This window comes from Xyrauchen texanus, chromosome 36, assembly GCF_025860055.1.
Source record: "Xyrauchen texanus isolate HMW12.3.18 chromosome 36, RBS_HiC_50CHRs, whole genome shotgun sequence".
Taxonomy (NCBI): domain Eukaryota; kingdom Metazoa; phylum Chordata; class Actinopteri; order Cypriniformes; family Catostomidae; genus Xyrauchen; species Xyrauchen texanus.
The window spans coordinates 31,856,960-31,871,448 of NC_068311.1; the positions used below are offsets into that span (position 1 = coordinate 31,856,960).

The 14,489-nt window shown below is 30.7% G+C and overlaps 1 protein-coding gene across 1 annotated transcript in view; it reads right to left on the bottom strand.

The window, feature by feature from the left end:
* The window catches only part of cux1b (cut-like homeobox 1b), a 53,884-nt gene that overhangs the window by 8,992 nt on the left and 30,403 nt on the right, over positions 1-14,489 (bottom strand). Inside the window, exons 16-20 of the mRNA XM_052106505.1 lie at positions 5,358-5,421; positions 5,161-5,273; positions 4,956-5,072; positions 289-372; positions 152-208 (exon numbers count right to left, since the gene is read on the bottom strand). Of these exons, the coding sequence (XP_051962465.1) occupies positions 152-208; positions 289-372; positions 4,956-5,072; positions 5,161-5,273; positions 5,358-5,421 (435 nt within the window). The remainder of the gene's footprint in view (positions 1-151; positions 209-288; positions 373-4,955; positions 5,073-5,160; positions 5,274-5,357; positions 5,422-14,489) is intronic.

Sequence of the window (14,489 nt, forward strand, 5' to 3'; positions counted from 1 at the left end):
TGTAGTGCACACTACAACTCTTTCATACATGAAGTCATTATAATGATTTCACACAACTGCCTCATTGTGCAAGTTGTGTTGTGTTTAGCAGCAGAGTGTATGATCAGGTAATTGAAGATGATTATAGAGTGAGTTTGTGTTGTTCACACACCAGACTGAGTGTGGCTTTATCCCACGGGCTGAGACTCTGATACCTCCTGTGACGCTCCTGAAGAGACAAAAACACACCACAATAAAACACCATATCCCATATGACATGTTCTATATGAACCGTTGCATGTTTCTTACCCGTTTACTGAAAGAGGCGAATGGATCGAGTCTCTCCTCGTACTGAGATGAGTAACGCATTACTGTATCATCACTGTCTCCAGCCTAACAAACAAACAAACAAACAAACAAACAAACCCCTTAAGAACACTTGTGAGTCACTTTACAAAGAGAAGTATTAGCCCCTGTAGTGACGTCATCTATTATCAAGCCTTTTTCTTCTGAGGCACATGTCATTCAATAGTAACAACAACAATGCTGACGGAGGATGGCAGGATCACATATTAGACCACATCTAACTTTTGGAAGGGCTGTTTTACACGAAGTGTTCAGATTCGTTTGAGATGAGATGAGGCAGACTATTTTAATCATGCACCACATGCCAAACCTATTTATCAACACAATCTTTTACAATAAAGGCTTTTATGACGCTACAGATATTACTGTACTACAATTAGGGCTGGACGATACCTCTTCAAAAATGATATCTGGATATTTTTCAGCCTATTGACAATATTCATAATACAGGCATATGCAAAAGTTTAGGCACCCCTGACAATTTCAATGATTTTCATTTATAAATAATTGGGTGTTTGGATCAGCAATTTCATTTTGATCTATCAAATAACTGAAGGACACAGTAATATTTCGGTAGTGAAATGAGGTTCATTGGATTAACAGAAAATGTGCAATATGCATCAAAATAAAATTAGACAGGTGCATAAATTTGGGCACCCTTCTCATTTTGTTGATTTGAATACCTGTAACTACCTAGCACTGATTAATTGGAACACACAACTGGTTTGGTGAGCTCATTAAGCCTTGAACTTCATAGACCGGTGCATTCAATCATGAGAAAAGGTATTTAAGGTGGCCAATTGCAAGTTGTTGTTCTCCTTCACTCTCCTCTGAAGAATGGCAACATTGGGGCCTCAAAACAACTCTCAAATGACCTGAAAACAAAGAATGTTCAAGATTATGGTTTAGGGGAAGGCTACAAAAAGCTATCGCAGAGATTTAAGCTGTCAGTGTCCACTGTGAGGAACATAGTGAGGAAATGGAAGACCACAGGCACGTTTGACCGTCGAGAAGACGTGTGCTGTAGAGCTCGCATCAGCGCAGGCTCTGCAAAAGTGCGCATCGAGGGCACATATCAACCACAAAGTATGCGTGAGTCACATCTATGAGGTAATAAAAATTATTCTACATTTGAAATGTCATAGGATGTCATAGGTCAATATCTTTTGCAGCACTTAAACGTGTTAATCCAGAAGGCCAGTATTTATCCGGAGGTCTCTGTACAGGTTTATTAATGTAATTATAATTTACGCACTGCTGAAGTTTCATCGAGATCAGTTAATGTATGCAGAAGTTATAACACACTTCCTTGCTTTTATGCTCCCTTTATGTGCTTTTTGGAGCTTCAAATTTCATTTGCAATGTGTTCCACATTCAAACCCAAATATCTGACTTTCTGTTGGTCTGTTTGTTCACTAGAGACATAAGAGGGTGATTTCAAAGCATTTTGAAAGTGACACACTTCCTTCTGCCAGTTGGTGGCGCTATAACTTTGACTCACAATAGTCATATCCATGTGATCGGCCTCTTCCTCGCTGGAAGTTTGCACTGCTGAAGTTTCATCGAGATTAGTTAATGTATGCAGAAGTTATAACACACTTCCTTGCTTTTATGCTCCCTTTATGTGCTTTTTGGAGCTTCAAAGTGCTCCCTTTATGTGATTTTTGGAGCTTCAAAGTTTCATTTGCAATGTGTTCCACATTCAAACCACAATATCTGACTAACACACACAAAATGGCAGGGGGCACTCTGTCAGAGAGAGACAGAGAGAGAGAAAAAACACAGAAAGGGAGGGGGCACTCTGTCTCTCAGAGAGAGAAAAATTCCAAGAAATCCACATTCAAACAAAAATATCTGACTTTCTGTTGGTCGGAGCTAATGACTGTAAATTAGAAAGTTGTTCGGCTCGACGAGATCTAGAAGTGTACAGAGTTTCATATTATTACATGCAAGCATGTTGATATATGGACAAGTGTTCAGACCCCGTTCAAGGGGGCGCTGTCGAGCCCCCCTGCCACGCCCGGGTACCAGATTCAGCCCGGCCCTGATGGCCGCGGGTTCTGACCTGTGTGCAAAGTTTCAAGAGTTTTTGAGCACGTTAAGGGCCCCAAAAGTCCCGGAAACCTTAAAAAAAAATATCTTAATGCAAATCTCACCCAACAGAGAAATCCCCTCTCCCTCCCCCTCCCCTCCACTCCCCACATACAGAGAATTGGCAGGGGGCACGTTGTCAGAGAGAGACAGAGAGAGAGAAAAACATAGAATGGGAGCGGTCACTCTGTCAGTCAGAGAGAGAAAAATTCCAAGAAATCCACATTCAAACCACAATATCTGACTTTCTGTTGGTCGGAGCTAATGACTGTAAATTAGAAAGTTGTTCGGCTTGACGAGAACAATATACACGCCGAGTTTTGTAACTGTAGATAGAACTAACTAAGTTATAACACACTTTATGTGTCCATTTTTAGTCCTAAATCAATTTCCTCACCACGGCCAAACCGTTCGAGATATCAAAAATCCGTCCGGAATGTAGCATCCTCAATGTCTTGACTTCATGCCGACCGAGTTTGGTGGCGATTGGATTCATTCTCTAGGAGGAAAATATATAACTCCAGAGCACGTGTTTCCAAACAACCCATAATAGCCGACTTCCTGTTGGGCTGGTGTAAAACTTAGAGCACGAAAGTTGTTCGGCCCGATGAGATCTACAAGTGTACCGAGTTTCATATTATTACATGCAAGCATGTTTGATATATGGACAAGTGTTCGAATCCCATTCCAGGGGGCGCTGTCGAGCCCCCCTGCCACGCCCGGGTACCATCTTCAGCCCGGCCCTGATGGCCGCGGGTTCTGACCTGTGTGCAAAGTTTCAAGAGTTTTCGAGCACGTTAAGGGCCCCAAAACCTTGAAAAACAAAAATAAAAGCATTTTCACTCTTCAGCAAAATCAGTACCCTCCCCACAGACACAGAGAGACGTAGGGTCAGTGAGAGAGGGAGAGAAAATTCTCCAAAACATCCACATTCAAACCAAAATAGCTGACTTTCTGTTGGTCTGAGCTAATGACTGTAAATTAGAAAGTTGTCCGGCTCGATGAGAACAATATAATTACTGAGTTTTGTGACTGTGGGTCAAAGTGTAAAGCAACCCCCCCACTTTTGTCAAAAGGTGGCGCTACTGAGCCCCTGCACCACGCCCGTTTCTGAAACTTTGCACATGTCTACTGGCTAATAAATGTGATGTGTCTGTCGAGTTTCATGTAATTTCAAGTATGCTAAGAGTCTCAAAAGCATCAAAAAAGAATATTCGAGTTTGAAGCGTTGCCGCGGCGACAGTATCGAAGATATCAATAATCCTTTCACATGTCTACATCTGCCGTGTGTTTACATTATACACCTAAAGTTGTAAGTAAATCGGGTAAAAATAAGAGGGTGATTTCAAAGCATTTTGAAAGTGACACACTTCCTTCTGCCAGTTGGTGGCGCTATAACTTTGACTCACAATAGTCACATCCATGCGATCGGCCTGTTACAGCGAACCCACTGCTGAAGTTTCATCGAGATCAATTAATGTATGCAGAAGTTATAACACACTTTCTGTTTCTCTTTTCGTGCCATCATTTCGTTTCCTCGCCACGGCCAAACCGTTCGAGATATCAAAAATCCGCTGTCAATTTTTCATCCTCAATGTCTTGACTTCATGCTGACCGAGTTGAGCTTCAGCCCAGCCCAAATGGCCGCGGGTTCTGACCCGTGTGCAAAATTTCAAGAGTTTTCAAGCACGTTAAGAGCCCCAAAAGTGCCCCAAAAGTCGTAAAAAAAAAAATAATAATAATAATAATAATAATAATAATAATTCTAACGAAAACAATAGGGCCTTGCCTTTTCAAGGCTTGGGCCCTAATAATAACAATTATTAATATCTTGCAGTATTATTTTTTCCTCACCATATTTTGTCATCAGTATGCTTCGATAAAATCTCTTGATTGTTGTCATTAAGTCTATCATCTTGTCTTTGTTATTGTTGTCAAAATAAAATCACTGTCAACAATCGTTTTTGTCAGTAAACTTATTGACGAGTTAATTTCACTCTACCTCAATGAGCACATTTCCATGCACACCAATATGCTGATCACTCGTAAAAATCAGCTTATTTAACAGAATCAGACAAATGAAGAAAACCGTGATTACATGAGATTTGAAATAATCATGTTATTTTCTGCTTTTGATGTCAAACCGTAAAGAGGTGTGCACTTAACACATGCAAATAACGGATAAGCCGGTAAGAACGCTGGTAAAGCTGTTTACATGCCACGTGAAATCATAGTAACGGGCAAAAATCTACCCGTGTCATCCGGTTTACTCTTAGCCGTTTATGACCTTACGGTGAAGGAGCGGCATTTATTGTGTTTACATGACCCCATGCCTTGTCAGCTTATTAAGTATTATCAGAGTGTGCATGAAACCGCTCTCAATGATAAACAGTGTAAATGCTTGTATTTATTTCTGTGTTTGTATTGTGTGACAGTTTTTCTGTCCTGTAAAAGCCTGTCGTGTGTTCTGTCAGTTCTCGTCAAGAGACAAATGAGTGTAAAGTCATGTGGTGACTCACTCTGTTCGGGTAACTCTGCAGGAACTTGATCTTCTCATAGAGTTTGATGTTGTCAGCGCGCAGACTGTCCAATTCACTCTGTAGTGCCTGTAGCGTCTGCTGCAGTGAACCGTTTGCCTGAGGGATGATAAAACAACACATTCAGCCCTCTGAACAACAGGACAAAGTCTTGTGTGTAAGGGTCAGGGGTCAAGTGTGAACTCACAGCCTCCAGCTCTTGATTTCGCAAGCGGAAGCGTTCTCTCTGACTGGAGATAATTGACAGCAGAGAATCCATCTGACCTGGAGGAAGATCTGTCTGAGGAGATCCGCTCGCACCTACACGACACAGATCCACAACTCTATGAGCACACTGAACACAACAAACGTGTGCGAGCACTTCTGACAGATGCATTGCTTTACCTGAGAACAGAGCTGTAGCTTCTTTAACAGGCTCCGGGACGATCAGCACACTGCTGTCTGCACCCTTCAGGATGACAAACACCTTTCACTACACCACACGACCACCATATGATACTGCATGTCACTCATAGAAGTATGAAACGTGTGTTTAAATGTGTTAATGTAGAGTTGTTGTAGGGGTGCATCACTTAAGGTTTGTGGACATCTACCATATTTGTTAAGGCTCTTTATTATTCTGTGTCCTCTGCCAGTAAAGTCTTTGGCAGTCCAGAGAAGCACACTGATTAGGGCAGATCTCAATGTTCCTGGAGCCAGTTTTGGGGTCTCTCTCTCAATTCCTCTAGCACCACCAGCAGATTAAACTTTGAATCGAATGGCTCAAACACAAAATTCCTGGGACTTTCTAACAAACTACATTTTCCACAATTTAGAATTTTGCCAACTTTCCAACTCGTCCCACAGCTTTCATCTATTATTCCCCAAATTTTGGTTTCAAACATTTATTTATTATTATTAAAATTCATTTTGATAGATCAAACTTTTCACATGTGACACATCAATAAACTTGCTTGTATGTGTGCGTGTGTGTAAGGAGTGTGTATGCTAGGTTGAAAATCTTAAGCACTAATTGATGTATATTCATATTTATGACCACACACCTGGTCAGCTTTTTAAGCAAAATTGGTGTAAGATTGTTCATGTAAACGCACTCGATATTGCAGTCCCCGATTAGTGCCATGGTACTCTTGATTGGACCTCACAGACGATGACAGAGCAGAGAACAGTGATCTAGCCTCGGAAGCTTTAATCACAGTGAACAATCACGGCAAGGGTGACAGCATCTCCGTTTCACAATGACCAGCAGCACATTCACTCAAAGACAGTAAAGAGCAGCGAAGTGTGAGACATGAGAAACTAATTGAGTTACACAGCTTCTGCTGTCACGAAATTATACAGGAAACCAGCCCAGCTGCACACACACACACACACACACACACACACACACACACACACACACACACACACACACACACACACGCCTAGAATTAGCTAAAGTTCAGCCCCCTCCTTCTTTGTGACATTGGGCACTCGAAATTCATGCATCTGAAACTGGATCAGTGGGTGACAGAACTATCCCAGAGCATACCAGTTCATATGCCCGCTTTGATGACTGATGATGACGAGTTGCTCAAAGCAATAATGACAAATAATGGACAGGTCAAGAACAAAACATTAAGGGTAGAAAGGTGAATTTCTCAATGATTCCAAGTCTCCACTGAATGATCATTAGATATAATACATTAACCTCATGCGATCCTGTGTAAATGCATAATTTACTGTAAATGAATTTAAACTGACTGAATACTGTTCAGGAGACTCTAGACTGTGATTTAAGTGTTAAACGTCTGCCGCATCGAGTCATGTGACAACAACAACATGACGTCAATTTCCTTGAACCGCTCCTAAAGACGCAGCGCCAACAAAAGAGCCTCTGGAAAGAAACCTCTTTAAGTTTATTATTATTTTTTATTTACTGTATATCATTTACTGTATTTTATTAACTAAATAATTTACTGTATATTATTTACTATATATAATTTACAGTACATTATTTACTATATATAATTTACTGTAAATTATGCACTATATATATAATTTACTGTAAATTACTGTTTATTATTTACTATATATAATTTACAGTACATTATTTACTATAAATAATTTACTGTAAATTATGTACTATATATATATAATTTACTGTAAATTACTGTTTATTATTTACTGTATTTTATTAACTATATAATTTACTGTATATTATTTACTATATATAATTTACAGTACATTATTTACTATATGGTGAATTTCTCAATGATTCCAAGTCTCCACTGAATGATCATTAGATATAATACATTAACCTCATGCGATCCTGTGTAAATGCGTAATTTACGTTTTTACTGTCTTTAGAAAGGATCGAGAAGGTTCCAAGGGTGGTGGAGTAATGATATATATAAAGGATAGTATTCAGTGTAACGAAATCCAGTGGGTGAATTGTCATGAATTGGAATGCATTGGTTTAAACATTGTCTTATCTACACAAATGTCGTTTACTCTCATTTTAATCTATCGTCCCCCTTCATCTAATTGCAGTTTCTATGAAAATTTTGATACTTTACTGAAAGAATGTAATTTTAACAAGGAGGTAATAATTATGGGTGATTTTAACATTAATTGGGAAGATAAATCTACCAGGAAAAATCTTAAGCAGATAACTGATGGTCTTGATCTTAAACAGTTAATTAGTGGACCTACTAGAATAACTAATTCTACTAAAAGTCAAATTGATCTGATATTTACAAATAGACCTGAGCGAATTCTGAAATCTTGTAATATGATACCTGGTTTGTCTGACCATAATATAATTTTGGTAACTAGGAAACTAACTAAGAAGAGGTTTAGCTCATTTGTTAAGAAATGTGAATTCTTTGGGATACCAAAGCATAAACAAGAACATTTTAAAGGTGCTATTCAGCAGATAGAATGGGATAATTTATTATTGGGTATTGATTATGAGGAAGATAGTGACATTTTTACAAAAAGATTAGGAAATATTATTACTGCTTATACCTGTAAACTTAATCATAGAAAGAAAAAGAATATGGTCCCATGGATAAATGTAGATATTCTGAATTTGATGAAAGACAGGGATCATGCTTTGAAAACCTCACTTAAAACTAAATTGAGTAGTGATAAATATCGATTTACTATGTTGAGGAACTCTGTGGTAAGGAAATTACAGAAAGCTAAAGCAGATTTTTTCCTCACTATGATAGAAAAAGCAAGAGGCAATCCTAGAATTATTTGGAATCAGTTAAAAAAATTAACAGGCCAACAAAAGGAAGATAAGAAAATTCTAGAACTTAAAGTAAAAGGGAAATCAGTAAATAATCCAGTTGAGATGGTAGAGATTTTTAATCATCATTTTATTGATTCCGTTGAAACTATTACTCGTTGTTTTCCTGCCATGCGTATACTAATGCCTGTCCAGTTACAACAGTGGAGCCTGCTTTTAGAATAAGGCCAGTTAGTGACTCTGATGTTATGAGAACAATTAGATCTCTTAAGTCATCTAGAGCAAAAGATAAATATGGTATGGATGTTGTTATGCTCAAAGAATCTAGTTTGACCCTAATTAAACCTATTAGTAAAGTTATTAATCTTTCAATTTCCCAGGAAAAATTCCCAAGTGCATGGAAGTCAGCGATTGTTTTTCCAATACTAAAAAGTGGAGACCCCCTTTCTATTGATAATTATAGGCCAATTAGTATATTACCAACCGTTTCGAAAATTATGGAGAAACTAGTTGCAGAACAGATTAATAGTTACTTGAGTAGTAGTTCATTTTCAATGCATCCAATGCAGTTTGGTTTTAGAGCAAAATACTCAACGGAAACCGCAAATTGTTTTTTTATAGAAAATATTAAAACTCTATTAGATAAAGGTGGTGTAGTTGGAGTAGTGTTCCTAGATCTAAAGAAAGCCTTTGACACCATTAATCATGGAATCCTTATGTCTAAATTAGCTTGTTTTAATTTTTCAACACATACACTTAACTGGATAGAGTCATATCTATCAGATAGATTTCAATGTGTTAGACTACATAATCACATATCTAATGATTTAGGTATATCAACTGGTGTTCCGTAAGGATCTATCTTGGGTCCAGTGCTTTTTGCTATGTATATAAATGATTTTCATCTTTCATGCCCTGGCACTACTGTACAAATGTATGCAGACGATACAGTGATTTATATACATGGTAATAGTCTAACACAAGTTGCAAATGAACTTACGGATTCTATGGCTAATGTGTCGTCATGGCTAAAAGAAAATTGCTTGCAACTAAATGTGTCCAAAACAGTATGTATGTTTTTATCTAAGTCTAACAGTATTAATAGGGAGCCTGATGTTTACGTGTCAGGGATGAGGCTGCAGGTAGTGCCACAATATAAATATCTGGGAATACTGATTGACTCTAAACTTACATTTAAAGCTCACGTAAAAAAGGTTTGTAAGCGGGTTAAGTTTAATCTCTATAATTTTAGGCTTACTAGAGATAACATGTCATTAGAAGCAGCTAAGATGTTTATGAATTCTATGGTTATTTCTCACATGACTTTCTGTTTAACCACCTGGTCTCAGGCGAGTTCAGTGACTCTAAAACCATTAGAGTCCTTATACAAACGTACACTTAAGATCTTTGATAAGAATTCGGTATATTCTCATCATTGTCCAATACTGGAAAAATATAAACTCTTAAGTTGGGAAAACATGATTAAGTATGCTAATATATGCCTGATGTATAAAATTATTCATGGTTTGTCTTCTCCCCCTCTTGGTCAGTTAGTTCGTATTAGAACAACTGATTATCGCGTTACAAGAGGTGCATTAAGACAAGACTGTATCATACCGCTTAGACGAAGTAAATTTAGTCAGTCTGCTTTCTCTGTCAAAGCTGCACAAGAATGGAATAGTGTTCCGACAACTATAAGAGATCTAGACACATATGCTTTATTTAGGGTTCAACTGAAAAATTGGTTAATCAGTACTCAGATTTGTCAACATTAGAATCTTATATCTGCTAGTCATCCTATTATTGTTTATATTTTGCTTGATTGTTTTTAATTGATCCAAAACTGTTTAAAAAGCTTTTTATGGTACTGTGTAATTATTAAAATTTCTATTATGTATTCTTAATAAATTTTTTCTTTAGGTTGACTTGTAACATCTTGTCCAGGGACTACGGATGAAAAATAGCCTTTGGCTAATTCTGGTACGTTTACAGGAATGTTTCATTAATGTACAATGTCCTTGTCAAACTAAAAAAAAAAAAAAAAATATATATATATATATATATATATATATATATATATATATATATATATATATATATATATATATATAAAATTTACTGTACATTATTTACTATATATAATTTACAGTACATTATTTACTATATATAATTTACTGTATATTATTTACTATATATAATTTACAGTACATTATTTACTATATATAATTTACTGTATATTATTTACAGTACATTATTTACTATATATAATTTACTGTATATTATGTACTATATATAATTTACAGTACATTATTTACTATATATAATTTACAGTACATTATTTACTATATATAATTTACTGTATATTATTTACTATATATAATTTACAGTACATTATTTACTATATATAATTTACTGTATATTATTTACTATATATAATTTACAGTACATTATTTACTATATATAATTTACTGTATATTATTTACAGTACATTATTTACTATATATAATTTACTGTATATTATGTACTATATATAATTTACAGTACATTATTTACTATAAATAATTTACTGTATATTATTTACTATATATAATTTACTGTATATTATTTACTATATATAATTGACTGTTTATTATTTACTATATATAATTGACTGTTTATTATTTACTATATATCATTTACTGTACATTATTTACTATATATAATTTACAGTACATTATTTACTATATATAATTTACTGTATATTATTTACTATATATAATTTACAGTACATTATTTACTATATATAATTTACTGTATATTATTTACTATATATAATTTACAGTACATTATTTACTATATATAATTTACTGTATATTATTTACTATATATAATTTACAGTACATTATTTACTATATATAATTTACTGTATATTATTTACAGTACATTATTTACTATATATAATTTACTGTATATTATGTACTATATATAATTTACAGTACATTATTTACTATAAATAATTTACTGTATATTATTTACTATATATAATTTACTGTATATTATTTACTATATATAATTGACTGTTTATTATTTACTATATATAATTGACTGTTTATTATTTACTATATATCATTTACTGTACATTATTTACTATATATAATTTACAGTACATTATTTACTATAAATAATTTACTGTATATTATTTACTATATATAATTTACAGTACATTATTTACTATATATAATTTACTGTATATTATTTACTATATATAATTTACAGTACATTATTTACTATATATAATTTACTGTATATTATTTACTATATATAATTTACAGTACATTATTTACTATATATAATTTACTGTATATTATTTACAGTACATTATTTACTATATATAATTTACTGTATATTATGTACTATATATAATTTACAGTACATTATTTACTATAAATAATTTACTGTATATTATTTACTATATATAATTTACTGTATATTATTTACTATATATAATTGACTGTTTATTATTTACTATATATAATTGACTGTTTATTATTTACTATATATCATTTACTGTACATTATTTACTATATATAATTTACAGTACATTATTTACTATAAATAATTTACTGTACATTATTTACTACATATAATTTACAGTACATTATTTACTATATATAATTGACTGTTTATTATTTACTATATATAATTTACTGTATATTATTTACTATATATAATTTACAGTACATTATTTACTATAAATAATTTACTGTACATTATTTACTATATATAATTTACAGTACATTATTTACTATAAATAATTTACTGTACATTATTTACTATATATAATTTACAGTACATTATTTACTATATATAATTGACTGTTTATTATTTACTATATATAATTTACAGTACATTATTTATTATATATAATTTACAGTACATTATTTACTATATATAATTTACTGTTTATTATTTACTATATATAATTTACAGTACATTATTAACTATATATAATTTACTGTATATTATTTACTATATATAATTTACTGTATATTATGTACTATATATAATTTACTGTAAATTACTGTTTATTATTTACAGTACATTTACTATATATAATTTACTGTATATTATTTACTATATATAATTTACAGTACATTATTTACTATATATAATTTACTGTATACTATTTACTATATATAATTTACAGTACATTATTTACTATATATAATTTGCTGTATATTATTTACTATATATAATTTACTGTATATTATTTACTATATATAATTTACTGTATATTATGTACTATATATAATTTACTGTAAATTACTGTTTATTATTTACAGTACATTTACTATATATAATTTACTGTATATTATTTACTATATATAATTTACAGTACATTATTTACTATATATAATTTACTGTATACTATTTACTATATATAATTTACAGTACATTATTTACTATATATAATTTGCTGTATATTATTTACTATATATAATTTACAGCACATTATTTACTATATATAATTTGCTGTATATTATTTACTATATATAATTTACAGTACATTATTTACTATATATAATTTACTGTATATTATTTACTATATATAATTTACTGTATATTATTTACTATATATAATTTACAGTACATTATTTACTATATATAATTTACTGTTTATTATTTACTATATATAATTTACAGTACATTATTTACTATATATAATTTACTGTTTATTATTTACTATATATAATTTACAGTACATTATTTACTATATATAATTTACTGTACATTATTTACTATATATAATTTACAGTACATTATTTACTATAAATAATTTACTGTACATTATTTACTATATATAATTTACAGTACATTATTTACTATAAATAATTTACTGTATATTATTTACTATAAATAATTTACTGTATATTATTTACTATATATAATTTACAGTACATTATTTACTATATATAATTGACTGTTTATTATTTACTATATATAATTTACAGTACATTATTTATTATATATAATTTACAGTACATTATTTACTATATATAATTTACTGTTTATTATTTACTATATATAATTTACTGTTTATTATTTACAGTACATTTACTATATATAATTTACTGTATATTATTTACTATATATAATTTACTGTATATTATGTACTATATATAATTTACTGTAAATTACTATTACTGTTTATTATTTACAGTACATTATTTACTATATATAATTTACTGTATATTATTTACTGTATATTATTTACTATATATAATTTACTGTATATTATGTACTATATATAATTTACTGTAAATTACTGTTTATTATTTACAGTACATTATTTACTATATATAATTTACAGTACATTATTTACTATATATAATTTACTGTATATTATTTACTATATATAATTTACAGTACATTATTTACTATATATAATTTACTGTATACTATTTACTATATATAATTTACAGTACATTATTTACTATATATAATTTGCTGTATATTATTTACTATATATAATTTACAGTACATTATTTACTATATATAATTTGCTGTATATTATTTACTATATATAATTTACAGTACATTATTTACTATATATAATTTACTGTATATTATTTACTATATATAATTTACTGTATATTATTTACTATATATAATTTACAGTACATTATTTACTATATATAATTTACTGTTTATTATTTACTATATATAATTTACAGTACATTATTTACTATATATAATTTACTGTTTATTATTTACTATATATAATTTACAGTACATTATTTACTATATATAATTTACTGTATATTATTTACTATATATAATTTACAGTATATTATTTACTATATATAATTATTGTATATTATGTACTATATATAATTTACTGTATATTATGTACTATATATAATTTACTGTAAATTACTGTTTATTATTTACAGTACATTATTTACTATATATAATTTACTGTATATTATGTACTATATATAATTTACTGTAAATTACTGTTTATTATTTACAGTACATTATTTACTATATATAATTTACTGTATATTATTTACTATATATAATTTACAGTGCATTATTTACTATATATAATTTACTGTATATTATTTACTATATATAATTTACAGTACATTTATTTACTATATATAATTTACTGTAGATTATTAACTATATATAATTTACAGTACATTATTTACTATATATAATTTACAGTACATTATTTACTATATATAATTTACTGTAAATTACTGTTTATTATTTACTGTATATTATTTACTATATAT